The following is a 14999-nucleotide window of genomic DNA, read 5'->3' on the forward strand; positions in this document are numbered from 1 at the left end:
CATTTTGATCTATCAAATAACTGAAGGACACAGTAATACTTCAGTAGTGAAATAAGGTTTATTGGATTAATAGAAAATGTGCAATATGCATCCAAACAAAATTAGACACGTGCATACATTTGGGAACCCTTGTCATTTTGTTGATTTAAATACCTGTAACTAACTAGCACTGATTAATTGGAACACACAATTGGTTTGGTGAGGCCATTAAGCCTTGAACTTCATAGAAAGGTGCATCCAATCATGAGAAAATGTATTTAAGGTGCCCAACAGCAAGTTGTTGTTCTCTTTGACTCTCCTCTGAAGAGTGGCAACATGGAGGCCTCAAAACAACTCTCAAATGACCTGAAAACAAAGATTGTTCAACATTATGGTTTAGGGGAATGCTACAAAAAGCTATCACAGAGATTTAAGCTGTCAGTGTCCCCTGTGAGGAATATAGTGAGGAAATGGAAGACCAAAGGCACAGTTCTTGTTAAGGCCAGAAGTAGCAGGCCAAGTAAAATATCGGAGAGGCAAAGGATGGTGCGAACAGTCAAAAACAGCACACAGACCATATCCAAAGACATCATCTTGCTGCAGATGGTGTCTCTTGTGCATCGTTCAACAATTCAACACACCATGCACAAGGAGAAGCTGTATGGGAGAGTGATGCGGGAGAAGCCTTTTCTGCACACACGCCACAAACACAGTTGCTTGAGGTATGCAAACGCACATTTGGACAAGCCAGCTTCATTTTGGAAGAAGGTGCTGTGGACTAATGAAATAAAGATTGAGTTATTTGGTCATAACAAGGGGCATTATGCATGTCGGCAAAAGAACACAGCATTCCAAGACAAACACTTGCTACCCACAGTAAAATTTGGTGGATATTCCATCATGCTGTGGTGCTGTGTAGCCAGTGCCAGTACTTGGAATCTTGTTAAAGTTGAGGCTTGCATGGATTCCACTCAATATCAGCAGATGCTTGAGAATAATGTTAAGGAATCAGTCACAAAGTTTAAGTTACGCCACAGCTGGATATTTCAACAAGACAACGACCCAAAACACTGCTCAAAATCTACTCTGGCATTTATGCAGAGAAATAAGTACAATGTTCTGGAATGGCCATCCCAGTCCCCAGACTGTGGGGTGAATTGAAGTGGGCTGTCCATGCTTGGCAACCATCAAACCTAACCGAACTGGAGAGGTTTTGCAAGGAGAAATGGTCCAAAATACCTTCATCCAGAATCCAGACACTCATTACAGGCTATAGGAAGCGACTAGAGGCTGTTATTTCTGCTAAAGGAGGATCTACTAAATATTGATGCAATATTTCTGTTGGGGTGCCCAAATTTATGCACCTGTCTAATTTTGTTTTGATGCATGTTGCACATTTTCTATTAATCCAATAAACCTCACTACTGAAATATTATTGTGTCCTTCAGTTATTTGATAGATCAAAATGAAATGGCTGGTCTAAACACCCAATTATTTATAAATGAAAATCATGGAAATTGTCAGGGGTGTATATATATTTGAAGACCAATACTGATATTTTTTATTAAACTCCAGACACACTCTTTATTTATCAAGGTAAACAAAATACATGAAAAATTACTCCAGATAAAGAAAGAAAGGATGTAGTAGAAGCACTATATAATTCTTATTGAATTTTGAAAATAGAAGATATATTGATAAATAAAAACAAACTTGTGGATTTTGTTAAATTAAATAAAAAATACATAAACACACACATACATTCTGTATACAGATAGATAGATACATACATACATACATTTATTCTAGTGAATCATTTGCACAGTGTTTACTTTAAAGTATATCATGATTAAAGGGAGAGGAATATAATTCATACTTGTTAAATTGTATTATTTATAAGCCAAAAATCTTACTTTCTTAACTTGACATTAACTCTATGTTCCTGGTTTTCATGTATACTCTAGGGTGAGAAAAACTCAGATATGAATAAGAGAAAAGGTCATGGCTTTGAAGTGAGAGAAAATAGAAGGAAATATGTTAAGATAGCATGAATTATAATAGCACCATGTTTAAGTGACATGAGTAATAGTTAATGGAAACTGATGTTGCAACTTATAGGATGCAAAACACATACATGTAATAATGGAATATTGTGAATTTACTGGGCCTGCTGAAAAAAAACTATATACTTTTTTGTGGGTCACTCACTGAAATATGCCTTTAAATAGTGTTTAAATATTGGTAACAAAAAAGCTTTAAACTGGCAATGGGGCAAAAAAAAGCTTAGCCGTGAAAGGGTTAATTAGAAACAAATATGTACAAACTCTCACAATTATAATTTTTTTCTTGATTATATGCTTAAATTTGTAAATTAATATTGTACTAAGGGGATACTTTACACTCAAATGGTCTCTCCTTTTATCTATTTCCAGTTGTACATTTTACCTACTGAAGTGTATTTCATTTTTTGCAAGTGACTCCTTTGCATTTATTTTTTATTTGAAATAGCTAACTTGTCTGTAGAAACCACATCTTACACTAAAAATATGAAAACAAGCATATTCCCTGTACAAAAGCTATGTAAACAGGAGGCAATAGCACCCGTGGGTGGCAGGTATGAGATATAGGTATTGAAAAAAAAAAAAAAAAAAAAAAAAAAAAAAAGGTGATTGTTTTAATGAGTAAAAGCAGCTATTTCAATTATGAAAATAAATATTAAGGAATATTTTTCCTTACATTTAATACTCTGAAGTAGGTATAACAAGTCATTTGGAATACATTAAAAGGGAACAAATTGTATAGTATAGTGTTTCAAATTGAACAACATTATGATTTAATTTCATATTTTTTGTATTTCTTTCTATGCATATAGTTCAATATTTTATATACGGAGCTCTTAATGTTTATTCCTTCTAGCACAACTCCAACTTTAAACACCTATTAATAGTTAAAGGGACATGAAACCCAAAAATTTTCTTTTATGATAGAGAATACAATTTTAAACAACTTTCCAATGTACTTCTATTATTTAATTTGCTTCCTTCTCTTGTTATCCTTTACTGCAAGGTTTATCTCGGTAAGCTCAGGAGCAGCAAAGAACCTAGGTTCTAGCTGCTGATTGGTGCCTGCAGATAGGGATGGGGGAATGTGTTTATATCTGAATTCGAATGTTAGAACAAATGTTATTGTAGAAATTTGATTTACATAATAGAATGTTGATAAGAACAAATATTCTTAAAAATTCGATTTTTGAATGTTATTTACAGTTTTCTAATGTCACATTCGAATTCGAATGTTACATTCGAATATCACATTCAAATTTGAATATTACATTTATAAAACACAATTGTAGACTAGAAACACTATTTCGAATTCGAATGTCACATTCGAATCGAATATCACATTTGAATCGAATATCACATTCGAATCGAATATCACATTTAAAACACAGTATTAGACTAGAAATCCATGTTTCAAATTTGAATGTGACATTTATTAAAAACAGTTGTAGACTAGAAATACTATTTCAAATTTGAATGTCACATTCAAATATTACATTTCGAAATTGAATGAATACATAGCTAAACATTCTATTATTCGAAAGAATATTTTCGAATTTTATTGAAAAATTTGAAAACAAAAATTCGAAAATAGAATGTTAGAATGTTATATAAACATTCGAAATTCGATTCGAACGAACGAATGTATCAAAATTCGTTTTAAATTTCAAATTTTTAGAAACATTCGCCCATCCCTACCTGCAGATATATAAAAATTGTCATTGGCTTTCCCATGTGTTCAGTTAGAAACCAGTAGTTCATTGCTGCTCCTTCAACAAATGATATCAAGAGAATGAAACAAATTAGATAATAGAAGTAAATTAGAAAGTTGTTTAAAATTGTATTCTCTAACTGAATCATGAAAGACAATGTTTGGGTTTCATGTCCCTTTAAATATATATTTCTTCCATTCCTGTTATTTATTATAATACAGTTTGTCAAACAAGATCTTGGAATGGTGAATATGAATCCAGTTCTGTAACCTGCAAATCATTTAAATCAAATAGCTGGCAATTTAAGATTTTACTTGTTTACTTCCCTAGGAGATGTAGGACAAAGGAAATTTTTTACTCAAAAAAAAAAAAAGATGTTTAATATATTTTTTTTTTATATTTTTGGGAGGCAGCAAAAAGGAGACTAATGATGGTCTTTCTTAAATCATATAACAGACAAAGGGGCAGGTGTCTCTGTACAATATTGGTGTGAGTTTAAAACACTGTAGTATATCAATGTGGTAGATGTTATCCTACCAGGGGAGTTTTACAAAACAGTAAATTAAAAGAGACATTGTTAGGGTTTAGTATGTCTTCTACTTTTTAGTTTTGGAGAGTGTCTGAACTCTGAGTAGATTTCCAGGTTTATGGAACTTCATGACTGAGTTCTTAGATCAGCAGCAAAGAGGTCAAGGGGGGATTATTTGTAAATGATGTCAGAATTTATATAGGGCTCAATTTATGAAGCTGCTGATGTAGCTTTAGAGCCCCAGGGATGCAGACTCTTGGGAGCAAGTTTAAAAAGCTACTATAAGACCACTACTACTGAACCTCTTGGCCACCTCAAGAGTGGTAGAGTTAAGTCCTCTTAGTAAATGAAATGGTAAATACAGGCAGCAGATTCTTCCCACTCGCTGTGATGCAACATGGAAAGGTTCTTGGATGGGAACCTTGTCTGTTTGAACTATGATTAATTGGCCCATAGACTATAAATAGTGCTTAGTACTACAACTGTTATGTTATACACAATAAGAGTTGAGAGGGGCAGATGAGAAATGACTAAACAAGGGAGAATTAACATCCATAAATGCAATTAAGAAGGATACCAGCAATAAGAGATTGTATGAAAGAAAGCAAAATATTCTGTATCACTGACAGCATGGCAACTATGCATTTATATATTTTATCAGTATCAATCTGTAGGAAATAGAAAGGAATCAAGAATCATGAAAAAATTTGAGTAGAACCATAAAAAAGGGGTGTGGCAATGATGAAGAATAGAAAATGTGTAAAAAGGGTGATAAACGTTATCGAAAAGCATTATTAGTGGAAGAAAGAGAAGTAATTATAATACTTTAAACTGAAAAACTGAAAAAAAAGTCATAAGAACCTTCTCACATTCTCTATGCAGTGTAGATTAATCAGAATGGAGGAAATCAAATGGAGAATTGGAGGGAAAATAGGTGAAGCACACAGATATAGATTATACTTCCCATCAGTTTGAAGACAGATGAGAGAAAAATGAAAAAAAAAAAAGTTGACAAGAAGAGTAGGATTAAAGGGGATTTTATTTTCTTTGCATACATAACATGAAATCATGTTTGTAGGTTTATTTTGCTTTCTGGCATTGTGCTGCAAGTCTAAGCTCACCATTTCATAAGTGGAAACTGTATACATGTCTATTTTTAATTATCGTTATTTTTATATAATATAAATTTATCCCTACAACAGATAGAGGATTTCCACAGATCCATAAAATCCATAAAAATGATAAATTTAGTAATACAAAGAATAAAAGAACAATTTCAGGTGGATAAACAAACCATATCTTCTTAAGGATTAGCGATATTTGATTTGTGATGAAGAATTCCTTTACTTAATGTAATATTTACTCTGAGATAACTCTTAGAATATTTAAATGAACATTTCTTACTTTGTGTGAAGCGGGGAGGATTGTCATTAACATCAGTAAGTGTAATATTCACGGTAGTAGTTCCAGATAATCCTCCCATCTGACCTCCCATGTCTTTGGCCAAAATAACTACTTGATAATGCTCTTTGTTCTCTCTGTTCATGTTTGGCAAAGCAGTTCGAATAATTCCTTTAAGAAGAAAAAAGAAATACATTTCATTTATACACTTTTTAAAGTAAAAATGATTCAACCGAATCTCATTCGAGTTTAGAATGGTAACAAATAAACATGAGTTGTATGTATATTTGTAAATAGTGAAAGAAAAATACAATTATTCAATGCATTTCAAATTAAAATATGTAAATAAAAATATGGTTTATGTTCCTCTACATAAAAGTTGAAAGTGTCTGGGAATATTACAGATAAACAATACAAAAGGTAAATAATCAGCACTCATCACTTGTCATACACTGCACATTGAGAATGGTTACTGTATAAACACACAAAATAACCCAAACTTGTTTCCAACAGCACAGTGTTATGAATAGCTTAGCATAATTAAAGGGCCACTAAACCCAAAATCTTTCTTTCATGATTCAGATAGAGAATACAAATTTAAACAACATTACAATTTACTTCTATTATTTATTTTGCTTCATTTTTTAGATATCCTTATTTGAAGAAAAAGCAATGCACATGGGTGAGCCAATCACATGAGGCTTCTATGTGCAGCAACCAATCAGCAGCTACTGAGCATATCTAGATATGCTTTTCAGCAAAGAATATCAAGAGAATAACACAAATTAGATAATAGAAGTAAATTAGAAAGATGTTTAAAAATACATTCTCTTTCTAAATCATGAAAGAAAAAATGTGGGTGTATTGTCCCTTTAAAGGTTTGTTGCTCAAAAGAGTTAAAAAGTTACTCTTCAACAAGTGACACCAAGAGAACAAAACAAGTTTTTCAACAAGCAAAATGCAAAGTCATTTAAAATAACATGCTATGGGGCCGATTTATTTAACCTTCAGGCTCGCTGGAAACAGAAGTTATAAAGCCGCGGTCTGAAGACCGATGCTCCATAACTTGTCCACCTGCTCTGAGGTTGCGGACAGAAATCAAGCTGATCGAATACGATCGGATTGATTGACACCCCCTACTCGTGGACGATTGACTGCAAATCTGCAGGGGGCGGCAATGCACCAGCAGTTCACAAGAACTACTGGTGCAATGATAAATGCCAACAGTGTATGCTGTCGGCATTTATCAATGTGTAGCCGACATGATACGCTACATTGTATCCTGTCCGCTCGCACTAAGATAAATCTACCCCTATATCTGAATTTGAAGGGTTTCCTTTTGACTTTACTGGCCCTTTAAAAAATATAACTGTACTTTTGGAATATTACACGAAAAGTCAAAGTTTATAAATGTACTCATTATTTGGGAAAGTATTGTTCAGTATGCTTTGAATTTAAAGGGATATAAACCCAATTTTTTTCATTTTATTTTTTTATTTTTGTGTGTGATTCAGACAGAGAATTCTGTTGTAAATAAAAGTTTCCAACTTGCTTTGTGTTATCAAATTTGCTTTGTTTTAGTGATATTCTGTGTTGAAGAGGTACCTAAGAAAGCATCTGGAGCACTAATTCTACTGTCAATTTGTCTTTGTTCTTTTTGTATCTTTTATTGATAAGCAGTGACATATGGTTAGGAACCAGCCCATTTCTAGATCCCTATATGGCAGCAGTTTTGCATGAATGTTCCATTTACAAGAGCACTAGATAGTAGCACTATTTCCTGTCATACAGTGCTCCAGATGTCTACATAGGTATCTCTTTAGCACAAAATAGGAATGAATCAGATTTGATAATAGAAGTAAAGTGGAATTTTAAAATGGTAGGCACTGGCTCAATCAAGAAAGAACATGTTTGGGTGTTTACATTCCTTTAACATCTGAAAGTACAGTCTCAACTGATCACAATCAATATATTAATAATTGTGACCACATTTATAGTGCCATATTTAATTAATTGAATTACACAGCTAAAAGGACTTAATACCTTAATACATTTCTAATTATTATCAGTTACCCCAAAAATTGTAACTGTAACATTGGTTTGCATATGCACAAAACACACTGAAATTAACCCATCATACTGGGCGACATTAAAAAGCAACATATCCAAATACATTTAAAAAAATTACCTACTCAATCAATTAAAGTAAAACATAATTAAGCACTTTACACACTAAAAAATAAGCCAATCAATAACACAACAAAAACATAGGCTGATGATGCCTCTGTACAAATCCCTTAGAGAGATATACACACATATCTTTATGGTTTTGGAACATAACAGCTTAATCATACATGTCTCCAGTTAGCATTACTACACACTATTTAAAGGTATCAATCAACGTTCAACTGGTGATGAAATCGATAAACCCTGATATTGTCATTTTGTTTGTCTTGAAACTTTTACATTTGAGATACAGTTGAGAATAACTAGGTAAATAACTTCGGGAGATAACTATTTTGTGCTAGAGAGGTAATATCAGCAGAAGCACTTTGTGATTGTGATCACTAAAAAATCACACTAGAAATATCAAACAATGATCAGAAATTGTTATCTGCCAAAAACAAGAGATTTAGCATAGTCAATAAGCATTATCAAGAACAGTAGCAGATAAACAATGGCACTACAAAGGGGCAATCTCCCAGTTAAGTCAATAAAAATATTACTATAATTATTTATATTTATGATTGTAACTTAGGAAGTGGTGCTTTGCAAGATAGAATTTATATTACAATTGTGGGAAAAGAGAGATATTCCCACTATAGAATGCACTTCAGAACTCTCTGTGCTGACAACTAAGGCAGAATTGAAAGAAATAAATAAAACATAACTTTTATTGATTTTAAAGTAAAAATTGGGTGAAAAACTAAATTAAAACAGGGAAAGAGGAGTGTATGAGAAATTAACCCTTGAAAAGTATTAACAATAGGCCTTTGTGGTTAAGTAACTTCACACAATTAATCTAGGGTCGGAAAATGTCTAGGAGCAGTGGAATGAGCTGGAGGAGTAAATACAACATAAATGGTATCAACATAGTATCTCCTCTAATCAAATTCAATCCCTATGAGATTCTATTGGCACATTATCTATGCAATGCCATTATGTCCGCATGTAAGAGGTATTGCAGTAATATTATTTAATATAATATATTGTTAGGATGTGCAAATGTGCAACAAGGATGTTAGAGATAAAAATTATATTATAATCACAATTTCAGCGTAACGATCACAATCTAATGTTGTCCAAACATCTGTTGTGCTACATTAAATTCTCGTCAGAAATTGGAGATAATACACATCAATTGTGTTACTTTCTATTATCAGCAATAATATTACTAATGTGTAGTTCTGGAGAAAGTAATAATAAAAGAGTGTTATGCTTATACACATGTATTATTATCCCATTGTTTTAACAAACCAACATTAAATAAATGCCAAATCGGTGACTGTGAAAGATGTAGCAGTACCAGTTGGCTTATGGAGTGTACTATTGGTTGGATTGACACAATACTTGCCACTGTTACTAAGTAAACTTGAGTGAACAATACAAATTATTTGAAATTACAGGTGTTGCATACAGTTAGCTGTAAATATTGTGAGCGCTGCACTTCTAGCGCATATGTAACGTTAACTCTATCAGTAATAATGCAACAAGGGTCACAAGTACTAAGTACAGTGTGAATCAGCGTTACATAATAATTGGGACAACTACCTGAGTTAGCCGTGATTATCATAAGCACCACTATTCCGGCCCATAACAGGTAACGTTAGCTTTAATAAATACTTCTGCTTATAATAGTTTATTTCAAAGTCAACAGGCTATTAGGTATTCACTGGTTCAAACCGCAAAAGGCGGCTGCTATATGTGATTAATACATTGAAATTAAAACTGCTCTGTTTAAGTCAAGCAGACAACACTTCTTTCCTTAAGTAAAAAGAGCCCACATAAGCTCTGGTAGAACCTCCTGACACGTTTCGCCCCTCTGGGCTTTATCAAGAACAGCCAATCATTGTCCTTGTCTTTCTAAGGAATGGCGTTGGCAGCATGCATGATGTGTGTTTGTTTTACTATGTGTTTATCCATCTGCAGGGGTTAAAAACATATTTTGAGGCAATCTTTTGTTTCATAACATACTCTAACAAATTAGATCATTGTATTATTACACTAGAATACCCCTATAAGTGATGAAAACGGTAGAGTTAAGAGTTAAACATTAATAAAATATAACTCCTGCTAGCAGTCAGAAAATAAATCTCAGCCAGTGTTTCTCTCAGAACAAAGTTCTTTCAGTAGAGTTTTGAAATCTGAGTAATAGCTTTTAAAATAGCTCTCAGTGAGAGGTCACCTTTAGCTTCATTCATTTAACATATATACCTGTAGGCTTGCATGTGCCATGCACACATCTTTGATGCGTAGTCAAGGTTAGTAGCAGCATTACTGAAAAAGAGGGCAAAGGCAAGCTGCTGAGAACCTCTCATTCTGATGCTTATAAAACTTAAGGTGAGTAAAAAAAATGATGAAAAAAATCCCTCCAGTCAGGAAATACAAGTAATAGGTAATACACTTATTAATATTTCAGTTCATATCATATATATATTTTAGTAACTATGATTATTTCATAAAAGAAAAATCATACTCTATCAATAATGACTGTGGAACATGATTTATGATATTTTTTATTACTATTTTTACAATGCAATTATATGTTAATGTCAAATGATATTTTAGTACATAATGAATGTTTTTGCACTGGCTTTTAAAATACCACAGCAACTGACCTGTTTCAGGTTCAACGGAAAAATATGGCTGTCCTTGAAGTATGCTGTAGATTACTTTGGCACTGTTACCATAAGAAGGATCATCAGCATCTGCAGCAGTAACTTGAACAACAAATGTACCTGTATACAAAAATAAATAAAAAAGCAAAGCAATTTAGGTTTCATTTTATTTGAAGGTCACTTTTAGGAAAACTCAATAAGTAGTAAACAAATAAGTACTTTTTAAAATGAATTTATTGTAATTTGTAATAAAGAAAATAAAATATATTTCTTTCATGTAATTGGCAAAAGTCCATGAGCTAGTGACGTATGGGATATACAAGCCTACCAGGAGGGGCAAAGTTTCCCAAATCTCAAAGTGCCTATAAATACACCCCTCACCACACCCACGATTCAGTTTTACAAACTTTGCCTCCTATGGAGGTGGTGAAGTAAGTTTGTGCTAAGATTTCTACGTTGATATGCACTTCTCAGCATTTTGAAGTCCGTTTCCTCTCAGAGTACAGTGAATGGAAGAGGGATGTGAAATTCGTCATTTCCGGCGTCTTAGTTGACGCAGGGTCCTTTCACAAGGTTGCGTCATCTATGACGCGAGTGTGTCGTTTGCGGACGTTTTTGGCGCCAAAAAATATTTTTCTGTTTGTTGTGTGTCATACTTGCCACAAAATATTTTCATTATTTTAGACCCCATTCCTATTTGCCTCTTGCCTTTTTCTATGTCAGAGGGCTATTCTGTTTGCATTTTTTCCCATTCCTGAAACTGTCATATAAGGAAATTGATAATTTTGCTTTATATGTTGTTTTTTTCTCTTACATTTGCAAGATGTCTCAATTTACTGCTCGATCCCTGCTGCCTGATAACAGTTCTACCAAAGCTAAGTGCATTTGTTGTAAACTTGTGGAGATTATACCTCCAGCTGTGGTTTGTAATAGTCATGATAAACTTTTACATGCAGATAATGTATCCATCAGTAGTAGTTATATAAACAAATAAAAAGACAGAAAGATGCACTCAGCTGACAGAACAAAAGCTGGAAAAACTTCCGTGCCTGTTCATTTTATTACAGTGTGCCACTCAGGGTGCATACTCTTTTAGCACACTATGCCCCTTCACAGAGAAAAAATATCCTGTAGCATATCAGTCTGACCCTGCCCAATGACAGCCCAGCGCCAAAATACCAGGCAATTCTTCTCTGAACAAGAGAAACAACAACCCCAGACAATCATTTCAGCCTTCTGTGGGCCTCGTCAGTGAGGTGCAGTCGCATCTCTCTAAGGGCATGTGTGCAAGGAGTCCATGTCAGGTTTCCCCTTTTACTCTTAGGGAGACCCAAGAGCAATTTGCATAAATAAAAAGAGAGAGAGATGCACTCAGCTGAGACAGAACAAAAGCTGGAAAAACCTCTGTGCCAGTTCATTTTATTACAGTGTGCCACTCAGGGTGCATACTCTTTTAGCACACTATGCCCCTTCACAGAGAAAAAATATCCTGTAGCATATGAGTCTGACCCTGCCCAATGACAGTCCAGCGCCGAAATACCAGGCAATTCTTCTCTGAACAAGAGAAACAACAACCCCAGATGATCGTTTCAGCACCCTGAGTGGCACCCTAAAATGAACATGGCACGGAAGTTTTTCCAGCTTTTGTTCTGTCTCAGCTGAGTGCATCTCTCTCTCTTTTTATATTTATGCAAATTGCTCTTGGGTCTCCCTAAGAGTAAAAGGGGAAACCAGACGTGGACTCCTTGCACACATGCGACTGCACCTCACTGACGAGGCCCACAAAAGGCCGAAACAATCGGCTGGGGTTGTTGTTTCTCTTGTTCAGAGAAGAATTGCCTGGTATTTCAGTGCTGGACTGTCATTGGGCAGGGTCAGACTGATATGCTACAGGACATTTTTTCTCTGTGAAGGGGCATAGTGTGCAAAAAGAGTATGCACCCTGAGTGGCACCCTAAAATGAACATGGCACGGAAGTTTTTCCAGCTTTTGTTCTGTCTCAGCTGAGTGCATCTCTCTCTCTTTTCATATCCATCAGTAGTAGTTCATTACCTGTTGCTGTTCTCTCAACATCTAATGCACAAGATATACCTGTAAGTTTAAAATAATTTATTTCTGATTCTATTCAGATGGCTTGCCTTCTGATAAACGTAAAACGTCTTTAAAAACTTCTCATAAGGTTGATGAAATTTCAAATGACCAGCAACATACTGAATTATCCTTTTCTGTTCTATCTGATTCAGAAGATCCTGCCTCAGATATTGACACTGATAAATCCTCATTTAGATCCTGCCTCAGATATTGACACTGATAAATCCTCATTTATTTAAATTGTAGTATATTCGTTCTTTGTTAAAAGAAGTGTTGACTACATTGGATATGGAGGAAACTAGTCCTCTTGATATTAAAACTAGTAAACGTTTAAATTCTGCTTATAAACCTCCTGTGGTTATTCCAGAGGTTTTTCCAGTTCCTGATGCTATTTCTGATATGTTTTCTAAGGAATGGAATAAGCCTGGTACTTCTTTTATTCCTTCTTCAAGGTTTAAAAAATTGTATCCTTTGCCAGAAGTTAGATTGGCGTTTTGGGAAAAGATCCCCAAAGTTGATGGGGCTATCTCTACTCTTGCTAAACTTACTACTATTCCTACGGAAGATAGTACTTGTTTTAAAGATCCTTTAGATAGGAAACTTGAATCTTATCTAAGGAAAGCTTATTTATATTCAGGTCATCTTCTTCGGCCTGCAATTTGGCTGATGTTGCAGCTGCTTCAACTTTTTGGTTGGATGCTTTAGCGCAACAAGTATCGGATCATGATTTGTCTAGCATTGTTGAGTTTATTCAACATGCTAATAATTTCATTTGTGATGCCATTTTTGATATTATCAAAATTGATGTTAAATCTATGTCTTTAGCTATTTTAGCTAGAAAAGCTATGTGGCTCAAATCTTGGAATGCTGATATGACTTCTAAATCCAGATTGCTATCTCTTTCTTTCCAAGGGAATACATTATTTGGTTCTCAGTTTGATTCAATAATTTCAACTGTTACTGGGGGGAAGGGAGTTTTTTTGCCTCAGGATAAAAAACCTAAGGGTAAATCTAAAGCTTTTAACCATTTTCGCTCCTTTCGTCAAAATAAGGAACAGAAACCTAATCCTTCCCCCAAGGAATCTGCTTCCAATTGGAAACCTTCTTCAAATTGGAATAAATCCAAGCCATTTAAGAGTTCAAAACCAGCCCCCAAGTCCGCATGAAGGTGCGGACCTCATTCCAGCTCAGATGTTAGGGGGCAGATTAAAATTTTTCAAAGATGTTTGGATCAATTCGGTCCAAAATCATTGGATTCAGAGTATTATCTCTCAGGGGTACAAATAGGATTCAGAGTAAGACCGCCTGTGAGAAAAAATTTTCTCTCATGCATTCCGGTAAACCCAGTAAAGGCTCAGGCTTTTCTGAAGTGTGTTTCAGACCTGGAGTTATCAGAGGTAATCATGCTAGTTCCGTTTCAGGAACAGGGTCTGGGGTTTTATTCAAATCTATGCATTGTTCCAAAGAAAGAGAATTCATTCCGACCAGTTTTGGATCTAAAGATTTTGAATCGATATATAAGAGTACCAACATTCAAAATGGTGACTATAAGGACTATTCTGCCTTTTGTTCAGCAAGGGCATTATATGTCCACAATAGATTTACAGGATGCATATCTTCATATTCCGATTCATCCAGATCATTATCAGTTCCTGAGATTCTCTTTTCTAGACAAGCATTACCAATTTGTTGCTCTTACTTTTGGTCTAGCGACAGCTCCAAGAAACTTTTCAAAGGTTCTAGGTGCCCTACTCTCTGTAATCAGAGAGCGGGGTATTGCAGTGTTTCCTTATTTGGATGATATCTTGGTACTTGCTCAGTCTTTACGTTCTGCAGAATCCCACACAAATCAACAGTGTTGTTTCTTCGAAGACATGGTTGGAGGATCAATTTACCAAAAAGTTATTTTATTCCTCAGACAAGGGTAACCTTTTTAGGTTTCCAGATAGATTCAGTGTCCATGACTTTGTCTTTAACAAACAAGAGATGTTTGAAATTCATTGCAGCCTGTCGGAACCTTCAGTCTCTGTCATTCCCTTCAGTGGCTATGTGTATGAAAGTTTTAGGTCTCATGACTGCAGCATCGGACGCGATCCCCTTTGCTTGTTTTCATATGAGACCTCTCCAGCTTTGTATGCTGAACCAATGGTGCAGGGATTATACAAGGATATCACAGTTAATATCCTTAAATTCCAATGTTTGACTTTCTCTGACTTGGTGGTTAGATCACCATCATATAATTTTAGGGGCCTCTTTCGTCCATCCAACCTGGACTGTGATCACAACAGATGAGAGTCTTTCAGGTTGGGGAGCTGCTTGGGGATCTCTGACAGCACAAGGAGTTTGAAAATCGGCGAGATTACCAATCAATATTTTGGAACTCCGTGCA

At 34.8% G+C, this 14999-nt stretch overlaps 1 protein-coding gene across 1 annotated transcript in view; it reads right to left on the reverse strand.

Moving 5' to 3' along the window:
- LOC128661585 (cadherin-10-like) overlaps positions 1-14999 on the reverse strand; it is a 543762-nt gene that overhangs the window by 222311 nt on the left and 306452 nt on the right. The window contains exons 3-4 of the mRNA XM_053715824.1: positions 10520-10639; positions 5685-5852 (exon numbers count right to left, since the gene is read on the reverse strand). Of these exons, the coding sequence (XP_053571799.1) occupies positions 5685-5852; positions 10520-10639 (288 nt within the window). The remainder of the gene's footprint in view (positions 1-5684; positions 5853-10519; positions 10640-14999) is intronic.

Source organism: Bombina bombina, chromosome 5 (genome assembly GCF_027579735.1).
Source record: "Bombina bombina isolate aBomBom1 chromosome 5, aBomBom1.pri, whole genome shotgun sequence".
Taxonomy (NCBI): domain Eukaryota; kingdom Metazoa; phylum Chordata; class Amphibia; order Anura; family Bombinatoridae; genus Bombina; species Bombina bombina.